The sequence below is a fragment of the Sphaeramia orbicularis genome, chromosome 16 (assembly GCF_902148855.1).
Source record: "Sphaeramia orbicularis chromosome 16, fSphaOr1.1, whole genome shotgun sequence".
Classification (NCBI taxonomy): Eukaryota; Metazoa; Chordata; class Actinopteri; order Kurtiformes; family Apogonidae; genus Sphaeramia; species Sphaeramia orbicularis.
The window spans coordinates 46131047-46158995 of record NC_043972.1 but is presented as its reverse complement, the minus strand read 5'-3'; the positions used below and the strand labels follow the sequence as shown (position 1 = coordinate 46158995).

The following is a 27949-nucleotide window of genomic DNA, read 5'->3' as shown; positions in this document are numbered from 1 at the left end:
ACCTAAGTCTCTTCATATTTGTTGAGGTTATTCAAATTTTTTTGCAAAAGAATATTTTTTGAATGTAAATATTTTCCTGTAGTTTTACTTTTTTACACTAAAACAGAGGAAAAATTTGGGGTTGTCATTATTTTAGGTAATTGTGATAGTAAATTACTTTTCTGATCCACTGGAGATCATACTGGTCTGTATGTGGAACCTGAACTAAAAGGATTTTAACACCTTTAATTGTTGATATCTTCAGTGTAATTTCATACATTCATCCCATGGACCAGTTTTGGCCCATGGGCCGCATGTTTGATACCTGCTGTGTTTATGGTGAACATGTGTCAACAGTGACATGTGTATTAATATGAATTTTGCTGTATATAAAATGAATTCTCACACAAATTTTCTTTCTCATCTCTGTTATTCCATTAGAATGAATCAGAAGTTGTGACAGTCTATGGGAACATTAATGAAGGACATAAAGGGAAACCTCCAAACCTCCTTATCTATGACACAGACACCAGTGAAGATGAAGCGGACATCAGCTACACACAGGTGAACTTTGTGGCAAAGCCAGGATGTAAGAAAAACACAGGAGACTCCAGCAGCTCAGATGAGGAACAGACTCAGTACAGCCAGGTCAAATTATGAGTTCATAAATGTAGTCTAATATTACTGTACAGGTATTATCATTACATCTTATTATTATTATCATCATTATTTTAATTATTGCTTGTTGTTTATTTTCAGTGTATATATTTCAGTAATGTGAAGGTTATTAACTGAATTTATGTATGAATCTAAAACTGTAAAAAAAAAAAAAAAAAAAAAAAAAAAGTTTATTAATGCTTTTTAGACTAAACACAAAGACTGTGGATGAATGTATTTTACATTTATTGGCATAGCTTTGCCTTTGTGGACATGCTACAGCAGTGATATGGCTACAATGAGCAGTTTTTGAAAAATATTACAGTTATTTGCAAATAAATTTTTTTTATACCAAAATCACTGTCAGTTTCTTTTTTTTTTAAGTTTGCTTAAAAGTTAGAATAAAAAATGGGGTACAAACAATAAAGCTAATGAGCTTAATGTGAGACAGTTAAGTTTTCTGTGAAGGATTGTAAGAAGGTTAATGATGAAGTACGAAAATGGTTCAACTTCAGCAGAAAGACATATTTGTGATTTACAGTACATACTGACATGAAAAAAATAAGGTGTTAGTTGTTAAAATATTTTTCAAAGATATAGAAGTGTAGCTGTTTAACCTCAGACTCTCAGATTCTTGTTTCAGACTCTTCACACTATGCCGTGACTATCAGATCGTCAACGTCTTTCACATGAACAAACTCCGCGTCTTGACCCGTATCTTCAGTCTCTGCCTGGGTTTGGTTTCCCCCGGTGGAGTCCTGATGGACTTCCACCTGCTCAGTCGTCACAGACCCCAGACCTCTGACCTCCCCTTCTATGGGAGTGTTCTCAGGTTTGGTTTGAGGTTTAGAGTCTCCGTTCATGACGATGAGAGGATCTACTTTACCTCCGATCTGTTCATCCATTACTGGTTTAGTGGCAGAAATAACATCCACCTTTGAAGAGTTCGCCTGTGAATAAAGAAGACAGTAACAGTAACTAACACTCAGTAGATTAGGTCTTCAAGTAGGAGACCAGAGGTAGTGGGCTCAGAGTTTTCACAACTAAAAGGCTCAATATAGTCTCTACTTGTCCTTGTTCTGAGGCCTGTGAGTCCAGTAATGCTAAAAACTGTACACAGATGTGCTCATTTTAACATTTGAAGAGCAGTGGCAGATCCACAAAAAATGGAAAAAGGGGGGGTGGGGGGGTTCAAGACTATGGTAGGGTCCAGGGTCGGAGCCCCGATGGGGGTTCAAGGGGGGGAAGCAGAGCAAAAGTAACATTGTAAATGCTTCAAATCATAAAACTGCATTCTAAAAAATTACCATACACTAATACAATGAATACAGTTGAGCCTCACTAATGTGACACTTTTGGAACCAAAGTAAAGAAACTTTCCATTCTTCTTAGAGTAAAAAAAACAACTATTTATCTGTATATCGTCGAGGGGATGAGAGTGATTCTATTCTTCTTATACTTTTCTATAAATTGTTGAGTGAATCCAACTTCAGATGTAACAGTCTCTTACTTGACTTTGATTGACAGGTCTGTATGACTCCTCACTCATCTACTGACTTTCAGTTTATTTAACAAATCACATTTTTTTCCTGACAGACAGCTAATTATAGTTATGGGTAACAGGTTCCACTAACAGGACTACAAACATTGAAGCTAGCATTTAGCGTTAGCGCACCTCTGACCCTTACATGATGACAGCCAAACTGAAACCGACTGGCATCAAATTCAGAAACTAGAAGTACTCGGAGAGCGCAGACCTCCGCCAAGGCAGATCAGCACCCCGGATTTGGATGAAAATTTCAGGAAATGTTGATACAGGCACAAGGAACAAATGATTAAATTTTGGTGGTGATCAGGGGTGGGGGGGTGGGAGGCCCACTGATCTGCCTTGGCAGAGGTCTGCGCTGTCTTTTCTACAAAAGCACTCGTAGAGCGCAGTCCTCCGCCAAGGCAGATCAGTGCCCCCCCCACCCCCACCCCCCATCACCACCAAAATTTAATCATTTGTTCCTTGTGCCAGTATTAACATTTCCTGAAAATTTTATCCAAATCCATCCATAACTTTTTGAGTTATCTTGCACACACACAGACAGACAGACAAACCAACGCCGACAAAAACGTTAGCTCCTTGGCGGCAGTAATAAATGGGTGATATTACAGTCAGCAAACAGTTCTGATTTAGGACAAATTGGAACCACTTATCAGATGAAAACGGTTGATAGTATTGTGTTCAGAACACATTGTTTCTGAAACATTAAATATACACTATATTGCCAAAAGTATTGGCTCACCCATCCAAATAATCAGAATCAGGTGTTCCAGTCACTTCCATGGCCACAGGTGTATAAAATCCAGCACCTAGGCATACAGACTGCTTTTACAAACATTTGTGACAGAATGGGTCGCTCTCAGGAGCTCAGTGAATTCCAGCGTGGAACTGTGATAGGATGCCACCTGTGCAACAAATCCAGTTGTGAAATTTCCTCGCTCCTAAATATTCCACAGTCAACTGTCAGCTGTATTATAAGAAAGTGGAAGTGTTTGGGAACGACAGCAACTCAGCCACAAAGTGGTAGGCCACGTAAACTGACGGAGCTGGGTCAGCGGATGCTGAGGCGCATAATGCGAAGAGGTCGCCAACTTTCTGCAGAGTCAATCGCTACAGACCTCCAAACTTCATGTGGCCTTCAGATTAGCTCCAGAACAGTGTGCAGAGAGCTTCATGGAATGGGTTTCCGTGGCCGAGCAGCTGCATCCAAGCCATACATCACCAAGTGCAATGCAAAGCGCCGGATGCAGTGGTGTAAAGCACGCCGCCACTGGACTCTAGACCAGTGGAGGCGCCTTCTCTGGAGTGACCGATCGCGCTTCTCCATCTGGCAATCTGATGGATGGGTCTGGGTTTGGCGGTCGCCAGGAGAACGATACTTGTGGGACCGCATTGTGCCAAGTGTAAAGTTTGGTGGAGGGGGGATTATGGTGTGGGGTTGTTTTTCAGGAGCTGGGCTTGGCCCCTTAGTTCCAGTGAAAGTAACTGGGAATGCTTCAGCAGACCAAGACATTTTGGACAATTCCATGCCCCAACTTTGTGGGAACAGTTTGGAGCTGGCCCCTTCCTCTTCCAACATGACTGTGCACCAGTGCACAAAGCAAGGTCCATAAAGACATGGATGACAGAGTCTGGTGTGGATGAACTGGACTGGCCTGCACACAGTCCTGACCTCAACCCCATAGAACACCTTTGGGATGAATTAGAGCGGAGACTGAGAGCCAGACCTTCTGTCCAACATCAGTGTGTGACCTCACAAATGCGCTTCTGGAAGAATGGTCAAAAATTCCCATGAACACACTCCTAAACCTTGTGGACAGCCTTCCCAGAAGAGTTGAAGCTGTTATAGCTGCAAAGGGTGGACCCACGTCATATTGAATGGCACTGAAATTCATATGTGAGTCAAAGCAGGTGAGCAAATACTTTTGGCAATATAGTGTATGTCGACATGAGCTCCTGGTCGTCTACAGGGTGTTGGCTTTGACTCAAAAGACATAAACTCACCTCAATAGTAGCTACAACACCTGAAGTGTCCACCACTCCTTTGTCAGGCGACAAGCTGCCTGTCTTTCTCCTAAAGCACAAAAGGTTATTGTTATAAGACAATTGTTTTGATTTCAATGATTTAGAACTGGTCAGGGTTAACACATACTGTAGCTGTGAGAATCACAGACTTGTTCACAATACACTGCCCACGATAAAGATCAGCGAATGACGAGACTCTACAGATTCAACGTCTGCAAAACATCATGATGTCTGTGTAACTAAAGACAGAAGACTAACCCTCAGAGATAAAAAAGGGGGATTTATGTGTTTATTGACTACATTTTGATGTCTGTTTCCTGGAATTAGAAAAGTGAAATGAAATGTTGAAAAAAAAACAAAAAAACGTTTTGGCTTGATGACTCTTCAACACACACTGAGCCTGTTTCCATGACCATAAAAGACCAATGACCAGAAGCAATCAGATACTTATAATAATCAGATCTGACACATTTACATGTACTTAAGAAATGTGATAATCGAAAAACCCTGGTTTAGTTGCTCCAGTCCATCATTGGATTTCTATCAGCGTACATACATATGTAGCAATGGTAAACTTGAACTTCCTGTTGTCTTGCATTCACGTTTGACTTAGTAACTTCCGTTCTCTATGATTTTAAATGTGTTTACACATGTGCAGACGTAAAAGAATGAAATAAATCAGATTAGCCTGTATACTTGAAGGAAGACATCAGAGGATTGGGGAAAAATCCACATGTTAATCTGAGTTCTCATCAGAATAACTGCCATTATCTGATAAAGCATATCAGATTATCACTTGAATAACAGTAATAACAGTATTGGTGTGCATGTAAAAAGGCTCACTGACTGCAACTTTCCTTGTCTACATGAACCGATATTCCAGAAAGTAGTGACTGGTATCTAAAACTGGCAGGTTCAGTGCCGATCCAAGATGGGTTTCAGACCTGCTTTTATTTATTAGGTCACCAGTTAGTAGAGTAAAAGACCTAATATTTCATGATATGTGATTGCAGTTTCCTGATTAAAATTTCTTCTTTATCTATTCAGTATGGAGGCAAAACAAAATCCCTGAGCAAATAAGACACTTTCAAAACATAGGCTTTGATTGTAGATTATGTGTGATGAGATTTTAATGCCAAATCAGACTAATAGTGACCCTTCAACTTCACCTATTTGTCCGATTGTCCTTCTTAAATGTCTTTTTAACTTCAGTGAATGGAGCTCATTTGATCATCTTCCTCACCTACAAATCAGTATCAGTAGTGGGACACACACCACCAGCATTCCCAGTGCTCCCACAGCAGAGCCAATCAGCATTGAGAAAGTATGGAGGCCTGAAAAGACCAGAAACCACATCAGTAGGTAAAACCACAAAGAAACTTATGACCCAGATCTAAATAGAGGACTCTACCCAGCTGAGTTTCACTGGCTGAAATGTTAAAAGCGAAACTATCAGAGCCCAGTGAGTTGCTGCTGATGCAGACTAAAGTGGGTACGTCTCCATCCACACGGTTCAGGGTGATGAGGCTCCTCATGCCGACCTCACTCAGAGGAACCTCCCTGATGGGGATGACGGACGAGTCATTCACTGGGTCCCCGGCCAGCTCCCAAACCAGCGAAGGAGGAGGGTTCCCCTGGCTGTCGCAGGAGCAGCGGACCTGGGTTAAAATCTTAACGCAACGAGAAGAAGCCAGGATCTCTGGAGGAACTGAGAAGAGGAAGAATGAAGATGAAGAAGAGAGTAAATGAAAAAAGACAGAACAAGAATGAAGAAGACAGAAAAAAAGGAGAAAAAGAAGGAAAAGAATGAAGATGAAAAAAACAGACAGAAAAAGAATGAAAAAAGAAGAAAGAAGAAAAAAGAATGAAGACGAAGAAGAGAGTTGAAGAAAAAAGACAGAACAAGAATGAAGAAGACAGAAGGAAAAAAAGAATGATGAAGCAGAGAGCAGATGAAAGAAGACAGAACAAGAATGAAGAACGAAGACAAAAGAATGAAGATAAAGAAGAAGATGAAAAAAGACAGTGCAAAGAAAACAGAAGAAAAGACCAAAGAAAGAAGAAAAAGAAGAATGAAGATGAAAAAGAGAGTAAATGAAGAAAGACAGAACAAGAATGAAGAAGACAGAGGGAAAAAAAGAATGATGAAGAAGAGAGTAGACGAAAAAGACAGAACAATGAAGACAGAAGAAAAAGAAGGAAAAGAATGGAGATGAAAAAGACAGAACAAGAATGAAGACAGAAGAAAAAGAAGGAAAAGAATGAACAAGAGTGAAGACAGCAGAAAAAAGAATGAAGACAAAGAAGACATTAGATGAAAAAAGACAGAGCAAAGAAAACAGAAGAAAAAGACCAAAGAAAGAAGAAAAAGAAGAATGAAGATGAAGAAGATAGTAGATGAAAAAAAGACAAAACACGAATGAAAAAGACAGAAGAAAAGAAAAATAGGAAAGGAAAAATGAAGACAAAAAAGACAGAAGAATGAAGACAGAAGAGAAAACAAGAATGAAGATGAGGACAGTAGAAGAAAACACCAGACACAGAACATGAATGAGGACAGAAGAAGACAGTTCTTAATGTCTGTGTGTTTGTTCTGTAGATGTTGTTGCGCTCCATGGACAGTTTCTACTGAATAAACTCACATGTGACGTCCACGCTGACGAGCTCTGAGTCTTCAGCTCCGTGGACGTTCACAGCTTCACAGTAGTAAAGTTCCTCTGAAAGCTTGGTCACGTTGAAGGTGTAGTCTCTGTGTGAACCCACCGCCTCCCTCAGGGTTCCAGACACTCTGTACCAGGTGACGTTGACGATGACTGGATTGGCCGAGGCCGTGCAGGTCAGGGTCACCGAGGTACCGTCCATCAGAGGACCAGGAGGGTCAGCTGACACCGAGGTGTTCTTAGGGGGATCTGAAGGAGGAATGATCCTGTTAACAGAGTCCAAGTCAGACAAGGATGGTTCGCTGTCACCTTTAGACAGATGACAAATGAGGAGAAAATGATCAGATTTTTGAAAGAAAATTAACCCATAAAGACCCGGTGGTACTTTAGTGTCAGCTCCCGAAGGAATTTTTCTCTATTTAACCTTAAGTAATTTTTCACCATTTATTTTAATATTATCCTCCTGTATTGCGTATTTTTTTAACTCAAAATCAGGTATTTTCCATTATTTAATTTACTGATCATGTGAATGTTTATAAAAGTTCAGATTAAAGGGTTAAATAAAAATGCACTTGTATGAAAAAAACTATCTCCTGAAAAAAAAAAAAAAAAACTTTTAATAAAAAATTAATATGTAAAAAGAAATAAAATAAACTTGTATGATTTTTTTAAAATAAAATAATCTCCTCAAATAAAATAGACTTCTACAAAAGTGTCACAAAATAAAATTGAGCAACAACAAAAACTTTATATTGATCAAAAAGTGTTTGAAAATATAAAACTTCATATGCCTAAAAAAGAAAATCCCTTCAGTTTTTTAAATAATCATCAAAAAAGAAAGAAAGAAAGAAAGAAAGAAAGACTAGAAGCACTCAGAGAGCGCAGACCTCTGCCAAGGCAGATCAGTGGGCCCCCGTGGCCCCCCCACCCACCCCCAATCATCACCAAAATATAATTATTTGTTCCTTGTGCCAGTATCAACATTTCCTGAAATTTTCATCCAAATCCGTCCAGAACTTTTTGAGTTATCTTGCACACAAACAGACAGACAGACAAACCAACACTGACAAAAACATAATCTCCTTGGCAGAGGTAAAAAAGAAAAAACACATCATCCACTTTTTCAGTTAAGGGGGTGCTGTTTACGCAAAAGATCTTGTGCTTTAAAATTAAGGCCACCACAAAAAATAAAAGCATAGGCTGAACATTTTAAGGCCTTCAGCTAATGTGGCTAATGCTAAGGAAGTAACCCACCAGAAGTGGAGGTCTGTGCACTAAAAATAAAGTTATTTTAAAAATATTTACATTATAATATAGTTTGCAAAGCAGTTAAATGATTAAATAGGGTTCCTGTGTCTGCTTAAGGTTAGGACTGGGTGTTAAATAGTTAAGGTTAGGGTTAGGGTATGGTGGGGGTTAGTTTTCAGTGGTAAATGGCCTTCGTGTGCACTGTGTGAAAGTTTGTTGCTAAGCTAATGCTAACGTGAAAAGTTGACTGCAACTCTGTGAACAACCAGTGCGAGTAAGGAATTGTGTGATTACTGTGTTGAATTGTTCAACTGCCTGGCATTTAATATTAATTTGATTAATTTTAACTACAAGAAGTTCTAAGAAGTTTTATTTTATTTAACCCTTTCATGCATAGTGGTCATTACAGTGGACAGTTTTTCTGCAGCTGTTCTCTTGTATATATACAAGAGACAACAAAACCCATGAATATTCATGGGTTTTGTTGTTTTAGCTCTGTATCAGCCAACACAGTGGACACTTATGCATCATCCCATACACTGTGATCCATACCATTACTGTAACTTTGCTGTTCTTGATAAACCTGATCTGCACTAACATGTTTGAGTGTAAATTAATTGTTAATTGTTAGACTGTAATTACCATTTTTTGGGGGGGGTTTTTAATTAAAAGTTTTTTTTTGTTTTGTTTTGTTTTTGCTTATTATCTCCATGAAGTGAGTAATAACTAGTATTAGAATATGTTAAAATGTGAGAAAACATCACATTAGCAGCATTAAAAATGTTTTAATTTCATTCTTTTCATATCACTTTCTGTTATTGGGTCAAAACACTGTGACGGGACATTTTAGAGACAATCTGACTGATTAGTGTTGCTAAATGACCCACATTTTTTCTTTTAAATTCATTTTTGCTTTAGTTGGACCATAAGGGATTATCCAAAACAAGGAGCTACTTTATACTGAAATAAATGTTGGAATGGTAATCAATTGAAGCTGGCTCTCTGATGGGACATTACTGTGTTTTGACCCTATTGGGTTTTAAATACATGTTTTTTTATTTCAAAAATTAAATGGTGTAGCTAAGTGGACATTTTTGTAACTACATGAAAAAAAAAAAAAAACAAACTCGATCACATTGTTTTTTTCATGCCTAAGGAGGAATAAAAACACTCTAGACAAAAAATCTTGACTAAGGTTCTTATAACTCATGCATGAAAGGGTTAAAAAAAAATCATACAAGTTTATTTTTATTTCTTTGTACAAATACATTTTTTATTAAAAGGTTTTTTTATGGAGAAAGTTTTTTCATTCAAGTGTATTTTTATTTAAGGGGTTTCATTTATTTATCAAATGCTTCTGTTTTTCAGATCTCCTTTCTTTCTTATAGTGGATAATTTTTTGGGCTATTGCACCTCTGGGCCTCCGTACTTCTGCTATTACTTCCAGTCTTTTTTTTCTGTTTTCACAATTTCCATCATAATACAGACCCAAGACATCTGCACAGAAATGAACACACTAGCACACACGTAGACACACAACAGAGCTCAGTCAGGATGCATGACTGACGGGACAGTTTTGAGTTTGTCACGCAACACGACAACGAGTCACTGTCCTCATCCAGACACTGATGTGGTCCTTTGAGTCTTGGCCCGTCCATCATGTTTGTGTGACCACAGCTGGAGCCACTGTACAGTACAACTACATTCACAGTTTGAACCCACTGGAAACATACAGTCACTGTTTCTATCAGCTTATCAATGTCATGACTGTGTCACTGAACTTACACTGAACGTCCAGATGAATCAGCGCTGATGTTTCCTGTCCCAGTTGGTTTTTGGCTTCACAGTGGTAGTCACCGCTGTGGGTGGGCTCAGCACTGTCTATAGTCAGGACCGGTCCATGCTCGGGGTCCTCTACATCTCCTCTGTACCAGGTGTAGTTGGAGGCAGGTGGGTTGGCGTGGGCGCTGCAGAGCAGAGAAACAGAGCTGCCCTCCAGAATCACACCAGGAGGATCTGCCACTACTGAGGTTCTCTTTGGAGGAACTAGAAAAGAAACAGAAAAGAGGAGCTCAGGCCTTGTTGTTTATTGATAGTATATGAAGTAATTCCAATGGAAATATGGAAATAATATTTAATTCTAATTCTATGTCTAGATCACAGGTGTCAAACATACGGCCCACCAAATGGTTCAATCTGGCCCCTGGGATGAATTTGTGAACTGCAAAAATTACACAATCAAGGATGTTAAAATCATTTTAGGTCATTTCAATCTGAAGTGGATCAGACCAGTAAAATACCTTTAAATAATGAAAACTGTAAATTTGTCTCTTTGTTTTAGTGTAAAAAAAAGTAAAATTACACAAAAATGTTTACATTTACAGACTAGCCTTTTATAAAAAATGCGAATATCTGAAATGTCTTAAGAGAAGTATGTGGAATTTTAATAATATTCTCCCTGTTATTAAATGTTTTGTGTATTTATAGATCCACTGGGATCTCTAAGTTGTGATCCACATGGATGAATGATAAACTAAGGCATATTATTGTTAACATTGCACTTATTTAACAAATTAATCTTTAGGTTGTTCATATTTCTTCGTGTTATGTTCAAGGACAGTTCGTAGATTCAAACATTTTCATTACAGAATTTACTTTTTTCACTCAAAAGTTCCTATCCTTTATTATTTATATTATTTTACTGGTCCGGCCCACTTTATATCATATTAGGCTGTATGTGGCCCCTGAGCTAAAATGAGTTTGACACCCCTGATCTAGATAAATATTTAGATAATTACTAAATTTTGTTATTTTTCTCTTTATATTTAATTTTTCACTTGTTTGTGGTTTTTCTACTTGTCTTTTGCTCTGCACTTGCTTGTTGTATGTTGCTGCTGTTAACTGTAAAATTTCTCCACAGTGGAATAAAAAACGTCTTATCTTATCTTATCTTATCTTATCTTATCTTATCTTATCTTATCTTATCTTAAAAAGGCTATAGTTTTAGAGATTCCTTCACCTGAGGTACAACAAAGGAAAACCAAGTCTTTGATATGTCTATTTCATGAAAATATTGGTTGCATGAAAATATTCTACAGCAAATAGGGTTAGATTGAAAATTTTGGGTTCTGCACAAAGACAGTGTCATGTTCCTGTAACATGGGGACATGGGGGCACTGTTCTGCAAAGGTGACTCCTGTCCAGGTTTGACTTGTTTTTATCAGTTATTGTGCGTTTTTTAATGTGTTGGGGTGTTTTTGATGCCTGGGTGTGTTTTTTAAATTCTGTCTGACAATGATCTAAAGTGGCTCAGAACTGTAAAATATTGTCATAATAACCTATAAATAATGACAATTCCAAATTCTTCTCTTTGTTTTAGCATTTTAAAAAAAAGACAAATTTTTCCATTTTCAAAGTATCCTTTCTCAAAAAATGTGAATAACCTGTGCAAATATAAACAACCTGAAATGTCTTAAGAAAAGTAAATGTAATTTTAACAATATTATACATGTTACATATTTGGTGTATTTGTAGATCCACTGTGATCTATAAGTTGTAATGTACATGTGTAAATGATAAACTGAGGCAGAATATTGTTAAAATAGCACTTTTCAGGTTGTTCATAGAAGCTGAGGTTATTCAGATTTTTTTAAAAGTATCATTTGTGAATATAAACATTTTCATACTGTAATTTTACTTGTCAAACATTGTAGAGATACATATGGAGTTGACACTATTTATATATAATTTTGTTATTATTTTACTGGTATTTTCCTTCAGATCATACTGGGAGGATGTGGCCCCTGAACTAAAATCAGCTCTACTCTGATAGCAGATGTTCTGTGTCACTGTGACTTACACTGTATGTCGATCTGTGTGACAGAGGAGTTCTGGGCTCCATATTTGTTGCTGGCTTGGCAGTAAAATAGGCTGTCCTCCTCTGACACGGTGGTGGAAATCCTCTTTTTGGATCCCACAGATGTCACCTGGTTTCCGTCCACTCTGTACCAGTCGTAGCTGTCCACTGGTGGGTTGGCGTTGGCGTTGCAGGTCAAAGTCACATAGCTGCCTTCTTCAACGGGACCCAAGTAGCTGACCGTGGTATTAGTCGGAGAATCTGGAAGTTAAATTTGTACATGTAAGGTTTTTAATGCACAGCAGTTCCCGTTTGACTTTAACGGACCTCGGATCCAGTTCCGTGTAAGGCTCTCCATTTAACGGAACTGGGACTCAGGGCTCTGAGTCGGCAGCACCGTGCACATGAGTCCCAGTTGCTCTCAAAACTGGTTTTGAGAATGGAACCAACTTCACTCTGCATGTGGTGTTATTTAAATGTGGGCTGCAAGATGTTTTCTTGGAGCATTTTTTACTATATTGCTTAAAATCCCCTTCACACCCTGATTACAACCAATTAATTAAATGCTCTCACAAAAAAATAAAAAAATGTAGTCACCTGTGGAAAGGACAGGACTGAAATAACCCCAATTATTTTGAGTGCCCACTCAAAATGATTGAACGGTGATATGTCTATCAAACTCAACTGCCATTTGTCCCTCCCCCCTCTGCATGTACCCCTCCTCGTGCATGAATCGTGCGTTCTCAGAGGTTTGGAGCACTTGTACAGGTGACAAAGCCAGTGTTTGGCTAGTTATATTAGCTATATTAGGATGTAAAGTTTGCCAGCGAACTGTTTCGTCACTAACATAAATCACTAAGGAATGTAACGTTAGCCTGTTCTGCCGACAAACATAAGTGAGTTCTCAGAGGCTTGGAGCACTTGTTCAGGAAACGAAGCCAGAGCCAGAGCTTGGCTATATTAATTATAATAGGAAGGAAAGTTCACCATCAAACTGTTTTGTCACTAATATAAATCACTAGGAAATGTAATGTTAGTCAGATAGGTATGAACTGGGGTTGTTCTGTAAGAGCGGGGGTGTTTAAGGAGACTGAATGAGGGATGCATGGATCGGGCCGGAGCCGGAGCTGGACAAATTGTTGCTGTGCAGCGCTTGTGAACCCTCGGGAACAAGCATTGCATGTGCCAGTACTCTGGAGGCGTGGCTTCGGAGGGATGTCTGAAGAAAGAGATTTGGACTTTTGAATAGAGTATTTTCCAAATGTAGCTTGCTCTAACCATTTTTCTAAGATCTCATACTCCACCTTTAAGGTTAAATGGACACATTACGGTGTTACTTTCACAATCGCTGCATTGTAGTGAATGAGACGATGTCTGTCCATCACCACTAATACTGCTTCCTGTTTAGACCAGGTCTGGACATGCCTCTCATCTAACCACGCCCCCACATCAAAAAGAGGCCAGAATGTTTTGTGACTGCAGAAAAGGTTTGTAAATGCAGACAAAGTTTTGTGAACACAAAGAGTTTTGTCAAAGCGACAAACAGGTTTGTAGGTGCAAAAGAAGTTTTGTAGGTGCATTTTCAAGAAGAAATATATATTTTTTTTATATTTTAACTTCACTTGTGCTTACAATACTTCACATATGTTTACAGTGTTATCTGGCCTCATCTTGACGCCATACAACTGCAACCTCTACGACTCTGAAGACAATAACTTGAACCATTCAGGGAAAACTACACAGAAATGGGACAAATGTGAAAAGGTGAATGTTCCAATCCAATGGAGAACAACTGTTCACACCTGAATCCTGTAAAACTTGACAGAGTTTGTGGAATATTGCAAAGAAGACTGGAGTAAAACCATAGTGTCCAGATGTGCAGGAAATCAGAAGTTTACATTAAAGGATTAGACTAAAGGCTTAAAGCAGGGGTGTCAAGCACATACAGACCAAATTCACCTCAAGTGAGCTGGACCAGTAAAAAAAATAGTAAAATAACTTAGAAATAACTCTAACTAAATGAAGAAATAGCACATTTTTTTCTCTTTGTTTTAGTACAAAAACGTATTACAGTGTGAACATATTTACATTTGCAAACTATCGTGAATAACCTGATCTTCCATGAAAAACCTAAAATTTCTTAAGAAAAATAAGTGCAATTTTTACAATATTCTGCTTCAGTTTATCATTTACACATGTGCATTACAACCTACAGATCACAGTTTATCTGCAAATGCACAAAACATCGAGTGAAAGGTATCTGGAACTGAAAAATATGGAATTTATGTGAAGCCGGTTACCGGACGTTAGTCTGGGGTTGTCTGTCTTCTATGTTTGTCTGTCATTTCCTGTTTTATTTTGTTAAGTTTTCCTCATGTGTCTTGTCTGCTGTCTTTACTTCCCTTCCTGTTTGGTGTTCACCCTTACCCTGATTTCCTGACTCCGCCCTAATCTGTTCCACCTGTGTCTCGTTGTCTTCCCTCCCTTTTGTGTATTTATACCCTGCCTTTTCCCCTGATCAGACGCCAGTTTGTTCTCTCTTGTAGATTACTTACCAGCGTTCTGATCCTGTTTGTTCGTTTGCCTTACCGTGTTCGACCTGTTTTTTGTCATCCGTTTTGCCTGTCTTTTGCCTGCTCCCTGTCGGTTGTTGTCAGCCTCTATCTGCCTTCCTGGTTTTTTGACGCCTTCGCCTGATTATTCGGTACGTGAGTTTTGCCTTTTCCCTATGTCCTGTCGCCTGTCTGATTGCCTTCCTGTGCATGACCTGTTTCCGTCCCTGACCTCCCTCTGCTTTCCCCTAGTCGGCGTTCCGGCAGTAAACCCGGTGCCGAACCGTGGGTTCGTGTCCGAAACCCGGTGGACGGTTCAGACGAGGACTTCCTTGCTCGCTGTCCTCAAGATCCTGTTCTTTATCATTATCATACTAATTGTATTCAATAAACCCTGTAAACTTTTACATCCGTCTCTGCGTTCTGCATTTGGGTTCTGGGTCTGTGCTGAAAGCATTACAATTTAACTTTATGATCAAAACAACTTGATTGTCTGTATTTTGTGTTATCTTTGCAAATTCATCCTGTGATTGAACCCTTTGGAGGACCAGTTTTGGCCCGTGGGCCGAATGTTTGACACCCCTGGCTTAAAGCAATAAAGTCTCTGAAAATATGTCAAGCTTTTACCAATGAGTAGATGTTCATTAGAAGTGTTTTCTGTGCTGAGAAATGTTAAACACACAAGTCTTGAGATTGTTCCATGTGGGATTCATAAACGAAATGCAGACACGATAACTCACAAATGAACTAGAAACTCCACAAAGCAAATGGTGATATCAACTTCATAACTTGATATTTAGGATGAAACCTGATGAAATATATCCACATACCAGCAGAGTTGGGAGTAATGTGTTACAAAAGTAATGCATTACAGTAAATGATTAAATTTTGCTGTAACGCAGTAGTGTAAGGCATTACTAATCAAGTTTCAGTAATATTTGACATGTTCAGTAGCACTTGTATTACAACACACTTTTCGCCCATAAGGGTTTGTGTCCTTTCTGTACCAACCTGGCCCTCTTTCATGGACTTACTCAGAAATAGTTACATTTTTGATGCCATATATTTACACTCTACAGCTATCTAAACCTCCAGATGCTGCTCCAGCAGCAGCTGAACTCACCCCCATTTGCCATCACCTTTCACCACCAATATTTCCAAAAAAAATCACATCAAAGCTATTATGCAATTTTATCAACTTCTATATCATTCATACATATAATACTTAAACAGTGCCTTTGATACGTATCCAGTTCCATATAATGACCAAACATGACCTTTGACCTGAACTCATTTGAATATCATGTTGGAAAATACAGCAAAATCATTAGGTTTGACTTTTAGAATCTAAAATAACATTCTTGTCCACCTTGTAGATTCTATTGCTTGAAATATGTAAAACACATTATATTTATACATAAAATATATGAAGCTTTAGAATCTTCGAGGAGGATAAGGTGTTCAATTTTAAGGCAAAGTAAGAAGGTTTAAACATTATCCATTCCATGCAGAAGTGAATGGAACATCCAACTGATCACCTAAACATGCCTTATTTACAAATGTTTGTTATTATTATGATCAGAGGTATTTGTTGTTTAAATGGAACTCTTTTCTAATTGAGTAAATCATGTCACTATTTATACAGAAGAGTTCCAGGCTTAGTTTTACAGACATTATCACACTAAAAGGAGTCTATTATGGAGATGCTTGATATTTCTGTTTGTGCTTAAGCAACTGTGTCATGCATCGCTGAACATGGTCCAAAATGATTTTCTAGACTTAATTATGCATTTTACTGAGTCAGACACACCTATTTTAAAAATAAACCCAAAGTAGGCAAAACAGATAAGATACCAGAACATGTCTTTTAATTGCTCAAATGAAAAAAAAAAAAAAAAAAAACATAGCAAGACAGTGAGACTGTAAAGAATCAAAAATGTGTCTGTAAAGTTCTATTTCCTGTTGGTGTTCAGCCAATGGGTGAAGATGGCAGAAGACAGTCCACTGGCCACATGGACGTATGCTCATTACTAACCCTACGAACACACCATTTATGACGGGAGTCTAACTGTAACTCAAAAGTAATACAGGAGTCATGTAATGCATTACAATTCTGAGACAGTAATATTGTAAGGTAAGGAATTACTTTTAAATAACAGTAACAAGTAATCTGTAATGGATTACAGTTTGGAGGGAACTTGTGTGGTGTCAAAAAATCAGTATTTTAATCAAAAGTATTCAATTTGCATTCAAAAGTATTTAACCTGTATTCATTTGCATGCCAGAAGTTATTCTTAGTGGAATGTGTGGATTGTACTAGAGTAGCTGACTTTTTTTTCCTGGGAGACCCACAAAAGAACAAACATGTGTAGCCATTGAAACAACACATGAATTTATGGAAAGTTACAAAATGGGGCAGGCAGAAAGAACATGTGAGCTCATGGAAAGTTTTGGAAAACGTGGTGTACAAAAGAAATACACGTGAGTGGAAATTTTGGACATTCCGGGAAATAATTTACATATTCTGGGAAAAAGTTACATATTAATATATGATAAACTAATACTGGGAATTAGTTGCATATGTATATGTTTTGACCAATCCTGACAGACACCAAAAAAGACCTTACCCTATCAGCGACAAGCTAAAAAGGGGATTTTCCGATGTGACTAGATTAAAGCTGCAGTTTGTAGGAATTATGTTCTAAGTAATTGTAAAATTGCCTTGACTGTCACCAGACATTAAGGAATCATGTTCATTTCAAATACTGATCTCACTGACAGTAGTAGTCCAGCCAGAATATGTGCAGTTGAAAAGCTCAGTGTCAGCCCTGAAATGATGTTTATGTTGACATTGTGTGTTTTGGTCTGAGGCTCCGCCCATCACCTGTCTGCTAATCACAGAGTCAGAAGCCTTTCAGCATCCAGGTTGCCAGATCCCCGTGGGCTGCAGCTGGAACATTTCTGATCACAAATGTCTGACGTTATTAAACCTAAAAGGACTCTTATTATTCCCAAATACATCGTGACAAAGTGAGAAATAAAACAAGGAGATGTATAGGAGATGATTTAGAAACATGGAGACGGCTGAAAGAGAAGAAGGATTTGAAGACTGACGCCGGCCCTGCCTTAGTCTGACCACCGGTAAGAGCCACTCAGAGCCGGGGTCGCGGCCTCTTCACCTGGTCCCTTCTCCCGGGGCCGGGCAGCAGTCTCTTCACCTGGCCCCGGTGAAGAGACTGCCGGTCCGGGACTGGTGAACAGACCAGGTACCGGTGTAGGACTTGTCTATTGCCATGGTAGCTCCTTGTAGTTCAGTGTTTTCTGTGGAAGTGACCTGTTCATTTAGCGGTGTGTAATCCGAACGGGGGGGGGGTGTTCGGTCCGTGGTTCGGACGGGGGGGGGGGGTTCGGTAGCTCAGTGTCCGTGGTTCGGTCGGGGGGTTCGGTTGGTAGTTCGGCGTCTGTGGTTCGGTGTGTGTGGGGGGGATCAGTAGTCCGGAAAGTGTGTGTGTGTGTGTGTGTGTGTGGGGGGGGGGGGGGGGGGGGGGGTTCAGTAGTTCGGCGTCCGTGGTTCGGTCGGGGGGATCGGTAGTCCGGTGTCCGTGGTTCGGTGGTGGTGGGGGGGGGGTGTCGGTAGTTCGGCGTCCGTGGTTCGGTGGTGGTGGTGGGGGGGTTAGAGCTCCTGAATCTTCGCAAATTTTCATTTGACTGTGCAGGACGTTTGTTCTGGCCTGTTATATATTAGACTTATGTAGAGTAAGTCTGGTGATGATTTTTTTGTATGAAATTTATGGTGTGGTGGCAAGGATTAGAGGAAACGCTAGTAGTGGATGCTCATGCGTGATCTGGCAACCCCTAGCCTGGGGGGAGGAGGAGAGGATACCACGTTCTACAGTATTTTGAATGTAATTGCAGTACCAGTTTTGGCCACAATCCTACATACTGCAGCTTTAATGTTCAACATAAAATGGGTATGGTTTGTAGCTAAACCCAACCTACTTTTGACAATATAAAAATAGTCTCCCAGGGCAAAAAGTTGGTTGTTTCTTCACATTTCAACTCAGTGTTTATTTTATGCCTGAATAAACACTTTATGCAGCTCCAATTCTGCTCGATCTCTGATTTTGACTTGACTCTGTGTGCATTTACCTGACGAAGCTCCGCTTCATAGATCAGGGAGTACAGAGACATAAATTCAACATGCCGGAGTACAGTGTGGAAGAGCATCAAAGGGACCAAAGATGTCTCCCACCTACGGCAGTAAATTTACATGACACTTGCACAACACTGCACACCAGTGTGTGGAGAAGTGAAGACCACTACCATACTCACACAGAACACGCAGAGTCAGGCTTTTCTCGTTCAGGAGGTCGGTGTGTCCGGCTCCTCGGCTGTAGACAGCGGTGCACGACACCTTCAGCCCATTGTGAAGGTGAGAGGCCGTGAAGTTGACAACAGACGTCACAGATTTACTCTCTAGGTTTTCCTCCACGTCCCCTACATCGGGGGTCCACGTCAGAGTCGGGGGCAGGATGGGACATGGAGCTATAGCCGAGCAGCTCAGCGTCACCGGAGCCCCTTCCTCCACCTCCAGCCTGGACGGGGTCACGGTAGGTTTGGGCAGAGAGTCTGGACAGCAGAACAACAAACAGCAGAGATGGGAAGTAAGGAAGTACAAACACTGAAATACAGCTCTGAGGTATTCACTTCTGTCAACTCTGGTCTGATTTTAATCCATAAAGACCCAGTGTGACTTGTGGCAGGTCCCAAATGCATTTTTCTCTTTTTTTAACCATTGTTAAGTGATTTATCACCATTCACTCTAAAATTATCCTGTGTATTTTGCATTTCTAAATGTAAATCAGGTATTTTCTTATAATTAATGTACTGATTATGTAGAGGTTCATTAAAGCTCAGATTAAAGTTGACGGTTATTATATCCAAGAGAAGACTAAAAAAAAAAAGTTTATTTTTCTTGTGCAAAATACATTGTTAATTGAACATAAAACAAGTGTCTCCATCCACTGTCATTGATCCAACTCCATGGGTTTTACTGGTGAATCAGTGTTGTAGAAGATGACAGTGTTTCCATGGTAACTACGGAGCCTCTGAACATCCAAATGGGTCATATCTGATGACCATGAAAAGATGAAAAACTGTATTTTACACCAGTTATTTATGTGTATTAATAGAATACATGGATCAACAGGTATTAAACACTTTATATCTGTGAATGATTTTAGATGTTTGGGTCTTTATGGGTTAAAGAGAGGCGTTAAATCTGTGGAATCAGAGCATTTTTTCTGTAAATGTTGTGACTGATTGTATATGTTTTTTCAGTGTTTGCAAATGCTTTTATTATTGTGTTGTGTTGGCCAGGTCTCTGTTGAAAAAGAGATCCCCCATCTCAAACTGGTTAAATAAAGGTTAGATGATGATGATGATGATGATGATGATGATGATGATGTGCATTCCTGTTTACAAGGGTAGACTGAAATGTTTGCAGACTGACTATGAAGGAGTAATATTCAAGCACTAAAACAGTCTGTACTGATTTCAACTTCTCAGATCATTAGCTGCATTAGTTCCTTCCTAACAGAAGACCTACCAGATGAAAATGGCACAAAAGACAACAAAACACAACTAGATGAAAATTATACAAAAAAAAAAAAAAACCTGGGGGAATGAAAAGGATGTGAAAGATAAAAACAACGTAAAGGATTCAACAAGACAAGAACAATGCATAGCACAACTGAACAAGAGGAAAAGAACGTAAAAGACACTAAATTAACCTTTTCATGCATGAATTATGAGAACCTTAGCCAAGATATTTTTCTTGAGTGTTTTTATTCCTCTATGGGCATGAAAAAAACAATGCAATTGAGTTTTGTTTTTTGTTTTTTTGTTTTTTTAAGGAGTTACAAAAATGTCCACTCAGCCAGACACCATGCTTTAAATTCTTGGAGCAAAGAAACATGTATTTAAAAACTAATATCAGAAAGTGATTTGGAAAACTATACAATACAAACATTTGTAATGCTGCAAATCAGATGTTTACTCACATTTTATTAGACTTTAATAGTTATCATTCACTTCATGGAGATAATATGCAAAAAAAAAAAAAAACAATTAGCAACTGATTTACACTAAAACTCATTACTGCAGATCAGGTTTATGAAGAACAGCATAGTTACAGTAATGGTATAAATGTCAGTGTATGGAATGATGCATTAGTGTCCACTGTGTTGGGTGATATGGAACGAAAACAACAAAACCCATGAATATATTAGAGAACAGCTGTAGAGTAACTGTCCACTGTAGTGACCAGTGTGCATGAAAGGGTTAAAACACCTTAAAACCTACAACAAAATGAAGAGAAAAGACATGAACTGTAGAGAACTGATATTCACATTGCATTAAAGTTTTTTGATGTTCTTTGCTTTTAGTCTCTTTTTAATTTCATTTGAAGGTGTAATATTTAAAAAAAAATGAAGTGATTTAGTAGTTTAATGGTTTTCTTATTATGTTAATGTGAGATTAGGTTCAGTTCAATTTGCACAGTTGATAGTGCTTGCACAGTGTATTCTGTTGTCAGTGTGCTCAGGGACAGACTTTGTGACCTAATCCCAATTTGTCTTCTATCACACACCTATCAGACGAGGAAAAAGCATCATATCAAGGGAATAAAACAGAAACTCAAATGTACAAGTCTCAGTATAGTTTGCAAAGGTCCACAGGTATGGAATGATACTGATAAAGACTTACAAATGTCTCACACTGTACATGTTTTTAAAAAGAGATTTAGGAGGCAGCTGCTACTGGAATATGTTCAAATATGAACTAATGCTATGATCCTTTTCTTTGCCTACATGTAACTTGTTTTATGACTGCTGGTGACTAGAACACTTGGACCTTTTTGAGAGTAAGGCTTAGATTAGTTTTAGGTTAGGGGAATTATCATTATTATTAATATTATTTTATTTTTGTGTATGTGAGTGTGTGTGAGTGAGACTGTGGGTCAATGTGCTTCTCATGTAAACCTGTACTGTGTGAGAGTGTGGGGGCTTGAAAAGGGTGGGCATGTTTGGGTTTGTCTTACTGTAAAATGTGTTGCATTATTGTTGTTACATGTGTTTTGTTTTGTTTTGTTTTTTGCCTGGGTCCCTCTCAAAAAGCTCTTCGGCTTCCTAAGGTGTCCCATTTCACATAATGTAAATGCAAAATGTAATGTTTTTACATTTGTATCTTTTGATAGATATGTGAATAAAAGTAAATGAAATGAAATTGATAGAAATGTTCCTCAAAACTTTACTTCATAATTTTATCCACTGAGTTAATTTCTTTAACTGCAGTAAACAAACGGTCTTTTTTACAAGTGTGTTCACATTGTGTCATCTCTGGGAAACAGTTAAAAAAAAACAAAAAAAAAAAACAAGACGTAACTGTAACACTTTATAATAAGTACACACTATGAAGCATTGGTTAAGCATTAACAAATACTGAATTCATCATTTATAAAGCATATTTCTGACATGAATACTCATTAATATATGGTTTATAGGCAAAGTTATAATGGTTTTACTCATCATTAATAAGCTCATCTACAATGTGCTTAATGATTGTATTTTCATACTTTATAAATTATGGATTCAGTGTTTAAAAATTTAGTATTGCATCATTTACAAACCAGTTCTGATGTGCATTTATGCTCACACATACACTATTCAGACATGTACTAATGGTTAGTGAATATTTTAGTGGGTATTTTATACTAACTCACACATTTATTTTCCTATAAACAGTTCTTAATACAGATATTCATTATTTCAGGTAGTTATAAAGTACTTACTACTCATTAATTAAGTATATGGTGTGAGCTCATCTAAAGTGTGCACTATCTATGCCATCTAAAGCATTTACAAATGAGATTTAAAGGTTGGCAATGCCTAAAGACTCACAAAGGTGTCAGTTATTGTAACAAAGGAAAGACACAGCACATGGGATTATCAAACAAACTGCATGATTGAATGATTATGATTATGAATTATTAGTAAAACATTTATAACTTTACTTATAAATCATATATTAATGAGTATTCATGTCAGAAATATGATTTATAAATAACAAATTCAGTATTTGTTAACGCTTAACTAATGCTTCATAGTGTGTACTTTTTATAAAGTGTTACCAAAGTAACTTAGTGTGAGTATTACCTTGGATGTTAATGAGGACACTTGTCTGAAAGTTGAACTTGAGTGCATTTCCACACTGCAGTCTGAAGTAGTAGTTGTCATAGTGGCTGGATGGCAGGTTGTAGAAGACGGTGGTGCAGTCCTTCTGTCTCAGGTTCCCCGTCAGGTTTCCCTGCAGGAGGTTTACACTGGCGCTGGATCCGGTCAGGCTGGAATCAAACACCTGCGTCCTGATCCAGCTCCCTCTCCTCCATATGGCTCTGCAGGTATCATCCAGGTACTGATCCCATTCTGAAGGGAGGCTAAAAGCACAGGGGATGATCACACAGGACCCACTCAGAGCCTCCACGGTCTGAGGCATGAGGACTGACCAGCGTTCACAGAGACCACCTGAGGAGGACCAGTCACAGCAAGGGAGTTAGAATTAGATCAAATGAAAGATAGGACCAATGGACCAATGTTCTATCAAGAATCAATAACAAGTTGAATTTGTGAGGTTGTCAGGTTCTGTCTGTATGTTAGAGTCCTGTGGTCTGGATGCAGGAGATCAATCTACTGATGGAAGTGGGTGGTACTTTCACTGGAGGAGAACTCAACTCATTAAAGTCTATATATGACTTCCTATTAACGCTCAGTGCTGTTGATATCTGTAACCATTTCAATGTTATAAGACATCAAAACATGGCCCATTATAAGTGAAGGTAAATTTTTAATATTGAAAAACTTGTCAAAAATACAAAAATCAAACTTCTCAGAACTGTGAACAAACTTTGTAGACATTGTTCCAAGGAAGTTACGCAAAAGAATTGAAATAAATCCAACCAGTAGTTTTGGAGAAGAAGATTGTTGAAATCTAAACACTGGTGACCTTGAGTTTGACCCTTCAAGGTCAGTCAAGGTCAAAGGTCGTGGACCCAAATGAAAGTCCATATATGACTTCCTATCAGTGCTCAATAGTAACTATACTGATATCTGCAACCATTTACATGTAATAAACTCTCAAAATATGGAACATTATAAGTAAAGGCACGCTTGTAATCTTTCAAACATTCCTCAGAAAGTCAAAAATCAAAATTTCTCAAAACTGTGAACAGCCTGTGTAGACATTGTCCCAAAGAAGCTACATATAAAATTTGAAATGAATCCGACCAGTAGTTGAGTCAGAGAAGATGTATGAAGAAATTGCTAACGACGACGCCGGACCAAGGTTATTAACGTTAATGAAAACTAACGAAATGACGAAAAGTAGAATTGAAAAAACATTTTCGTTGACTGAAATAAATAAAAACTACAATTAAAAGACAAAAACGATAACTAACTGAAACTGTATTGTGTGCTTATAAAACTAACTAAAACATAAAAATTATGGATGAAATTCCCTTCGTTTTGTCTTTGAAATTGATTTATTTCGCTCTAGCAATTTTAGCTAGCGGCACCATACAACACTTCTCGTCACTTGTCGTTTAGAGTCATCCCCAAACTACCTGGCAACATGGAGACTAAAGTTGGGAGAAAGCAGCAGAGTCCTGTCTGGGATTTATTTGAATATGAAGGCGAGGAAGATAAAAGATATGACAAAACTAAAACTAATGCTAAAACTAAACTAAAACTAAGCCTTTAGAAAAAAATGAAAACTAATTAAAACCTGCTCTAAAATCAAATGAAAACTAACTGAATTAGAGAAAAAAAAGTCTCAACAAAATAAAAGTAATCTATAATGAAAAACCAAAACTATTATAACCTTACATTGGACTCATCGCCTTCACAATAGCTTATGACCAATTGACCAATGAGATAAAAACAACACTGAATGTACCAAAACTACAACCACCAAAAGACAAATGTTAATTTTGAGACTTGTGTAACTTTAGTGTCTTACTGTGAAGTAGACAGCACATGAGGAAAACCTGCACAGCCCCTGTCATGACTCTGTCAGCCTGATGATCCACCAGAGATGAACTGCAAACAGCAACAGAAAACGACATCATCAGCAGTCTCCACTTGTCCTGGCAGCTTCAAAAATCCACTTTCAGATGGACGTTTTATGTAAGTACATTTAACACATTTAAAATAATAATCAAAAAACACACACGTCTTGGAGCAGACAGTCCGCATATTATCAGCACTATAATATACAGGGTGTCCATAAAGTCTCTTTACAATTTAACAAATGATAAGTAGATATTGAGGGGTTTTTTCCTCATTTAATCCACCTCTATATGGACACCATTAGTTCCATGAACCACATCCAGACGGTACTGGATTTGTTTCCATGGTGGCTGTATCATAGACTCATTCATGGTGTTAATGACATCAGTGATCTTTTACTTCAGGTCGTTGATGTCCCGTATCTTTGTTCGATACACGATAGCTTTAACATAACCCCATAGAAAGAAATCCAGGGCAGTGAAATCTGGTGAATGAGGTGTCCAGGGAATTGGACCATCCCCTCCAATCCACCGGTCTGGAAATGTTAGATTTAGGAATAGGGCGGTGTATTGGCAAGAATGTGGCCATACAATATAAATCACAATGCTAGGACCACTATACAATATATCGCGATATATCACAATACTGTTAAAGGATGTTAGGAGATTATTTCCTGGAAAATTTGAATTATACCAGAAATATGCACAAATACTGAACATAATTTTATTTGTTCAGAACATGATTTAATACTATATCACAAAATTTTCCTCTGTAAAAAAACATTTTTTACAGATAAATAAAAATAAAATTACAAGCCCAAAACACACAAATAAAAAAAATAAAACTATGTTTTACAGATATTACAGTTTCAGATCCTGCTCAAATGTTCATATTCTATTAGTTGTGAATAGAATGTATAGTGTTCACTCCCTGAATCATCCAACATCAGAACAGTATTTTAATGCAAGGAACTACCATCTGCCTCTCAGACAGTAGACAGTACTTTTAGGATGATTGAAATTACCATTATTTAACAAAACTGTGTTATCAGTTTAAAAAAAACTACATGCATGACCTGCAATATCACAATTCTACTTTTTTAGTATACAAACAACAGAGTAAAACACCCATGTGAATATAGAAATAAAAGAGCAAATAGAAAATAAAAAATAAAAGCATGAACCTCTGCCATATCTCCATTTGAATAAATACCTAAAAATATTGACAGTACTTTTTAATATCGATACAGTATCATGAAATGAAATATAGCAGAAGAGATATTTTCTTACACCTCTATTTAGGAACCCACCAGCATGCAGTCCCCAATGTGGTGGTGCACCATCTACCTGGAAAACGATGGTTGGTTGAAGGTCATCCAGTTGTGGTGACACATATTCAGTCAAAAGGTCAAAGGTCAACATTTGCAGTAATTGATCTCTCGTTGGAGAAAAATGGACCAATGATTCAATTACACATGATCCAACAATGTGATTAAAAACTTTGAAAACCACTGAGTACATAGAACAAATCTGATGAACATATCTCATCAACTGCTTTTGTAATAAATGTTTTCAATTGTAAACAGACTTTGTGAACACCCTGTACAATTATACAAAAACTGAGCAGTTAGTTTAGAATTTACAGCATGAGTAGTTATACATAGAGTAAGAAACTGAAAGCATATAAATGTAATGTGTCTCAACTAAATCTGCTGGGTTTTACCACCGTGTCAGAGTTTACAGATTCAACAGAGGACGTCACAAATGGATTCAGATTCACAACTCAAACTCACAGGACTTTCATATGCTCTTCATCAGCTCAGGAATCTATACTTGAATGGCTGGTGATGTTAGAAACAGTATAGTTGTCTCTTTTTTCTCAAAATCTCTTTTTATTTTGACATTTATTTTACCTGGCAAACATTAAAGACCCAGTGCTACTGTTGTGTCAGTTCACAAATGACTGACACATACAGAAACATTAATTCACACAATCACTTATGTGATTTATCACCATTTATTTTAATATTATCCTCTATATATTGCATTTTTTCCGTGAAAATCATGTATTTGCCATTACTTAATATACTGATCATGTAGATGCTCATAAAAGCTCAGTGTACATTCAAAAATTATTAAAAAAGAAACACAGAAAACTCAATAAAAAGTGACTTTTTTCAGCAAAGATAATTAACTGAACATAAAACAAGTGCCTCCATCCACTGTCATTGATCCATCTCTATGGGTTTTACTAACACCCTTCTCCGAAGTGAGTAAAAAATGTGCAATGACACATTTAACATTTGACCCAGCACAAATAGTAACAATTATTATTAACTGATGTTACTGTTTATCATTCACTTATGCCAGGCTGCAAAAATCCAAAAATAAGTAATACAATTTTTAAGTAGAATTTAAAAAAAAAAAAAAGTTTTTTTTTTTGTTTTTTTTTAATCAGACATTACAAACATGGCATTTAAAGGGTTAAAAAAAATGACAGTAATTGAGTATTTGTTTTTGTTTTTTTTGTTTTTATGGCTCAAGTTCATGAAATGCAAATAAATAAATAAACAGTAACAAACTGTCTGAAAAAATGTTTTACATTACTACGTTATTACACAGATGTTTTTAGTGATTAGAAGGACCTCTATGGACAGGAGACCAGAGAGTTAAATAAGGACAGAAATACACATTGTGCATGATAGAACTGCACAAATAAAGGTCATTTCATAGTTAATTTGATCTACGTGTAAATTAATAACTAAAGGAGTCACACAATAATATTTCCTGAAAACTCAAGTCTTACCTTATAGCCAACAAAGACGTTCCGCATTCGATCCCTTTATTTTCTGGAAAAAAACAAACTTGAGTTTTTGAACTAAAACTGAGTCGTCATGGAGGGTCCGGTCACTGTCGGAGCAGAGTAAACAGCATCAACGGGTCAGTGTGACTACTCCAAACACACAGTCATGTCAGGCTGCTGATGGACAACACACACACACACACACTGAGCTGCAGGATCATAGATATGGGGAGTGGCACGAAAAAGAACCAGTGTTCTGAGTCTTGCTGATGCACATCCCTGGTTAGTTTGGTTTAAATTGTTATTTTTGATGTTTTTATCTCAAATCAGCATGAAAAGGACATCTTACAGCTGTAGACATGATGTGTCCCAATATTTATGTCCATATACTTTATAAACATCAACATTCCCTTAAAGTTTAATGGGAGATTTTTCTTCCTACGTCAGATGTGAAGAAGGTAGATGGTTAGTTGTGGTTGAAAATTATTATTTACAGTCAG

The 27949-nt window shown here is 37.8% G+C and overlaps 2 protein-coding genes and 1 long non-coding RNA gene across 4 annotated transcripts in view; 2 read left to right on the top strand and 1 right to left on the bottom strand.

Moving 5' to 3' along the window:
* The window catches only part of LOC115435680 (B-cell receptor CD22), a 34949-nt gene extending 33760 nt beyond the window's left edge, over positions 1-1189 (top strand). For both annotated transcript variants that reach the window (XM_030158255.1, XM_030158256.1), the window contains exon 17: positions 421-1189. In XM_030158255.1, coding sequence (XP_030014115.1) covers positions 421-639 — 219 coding nt within the window. In that variant the 3' untranslated portion in view covers positions 640-1189. The remainder of the gene's footprint in view (positions 1-420) is intronic.
* On the bottom strand, positions 951-27638 carry LOC115435681 (Schwann cell myelin protein-like). Its single transcript, XM_030158257.1, has 11 exons — positions 27453-27638; positions 24598-24677; positions 22740-23108; positions 18859-19155; positions 11978-12235; positions 9904-10164; positions 6853-7119; positions 5622-5918; positions 5454-5544; positions 4190-4259; positions 951-1586 (listed from the first exon to the last, which is right to left on the bottom strand). The coding sequence occupies exons 2-11, from the start codon at positions 24641-24643 to the stop codon at positions 1290-1292; spliced, it is 2253 nt and encodes a 750-aa protein (XP_030014117.1). The 5' UTR covers positions 24644-24677; positions 27453-27638; the 3' UTR covers positions 951-1289.
* LOC115435682 (uncharacterized) lies at positions 2867-21642 on the top strand. The gene is made up of 3 exons (XR_003937728.1): positions 2867-2878; positions 16783-16792; positions 21537-21642. It is a non-coding gene; the product is annotated as an uncharacterized LOC115435682 (long non-coding RNA).
* Positions 27639-27949: the final 311 nt, after the last annotated feature.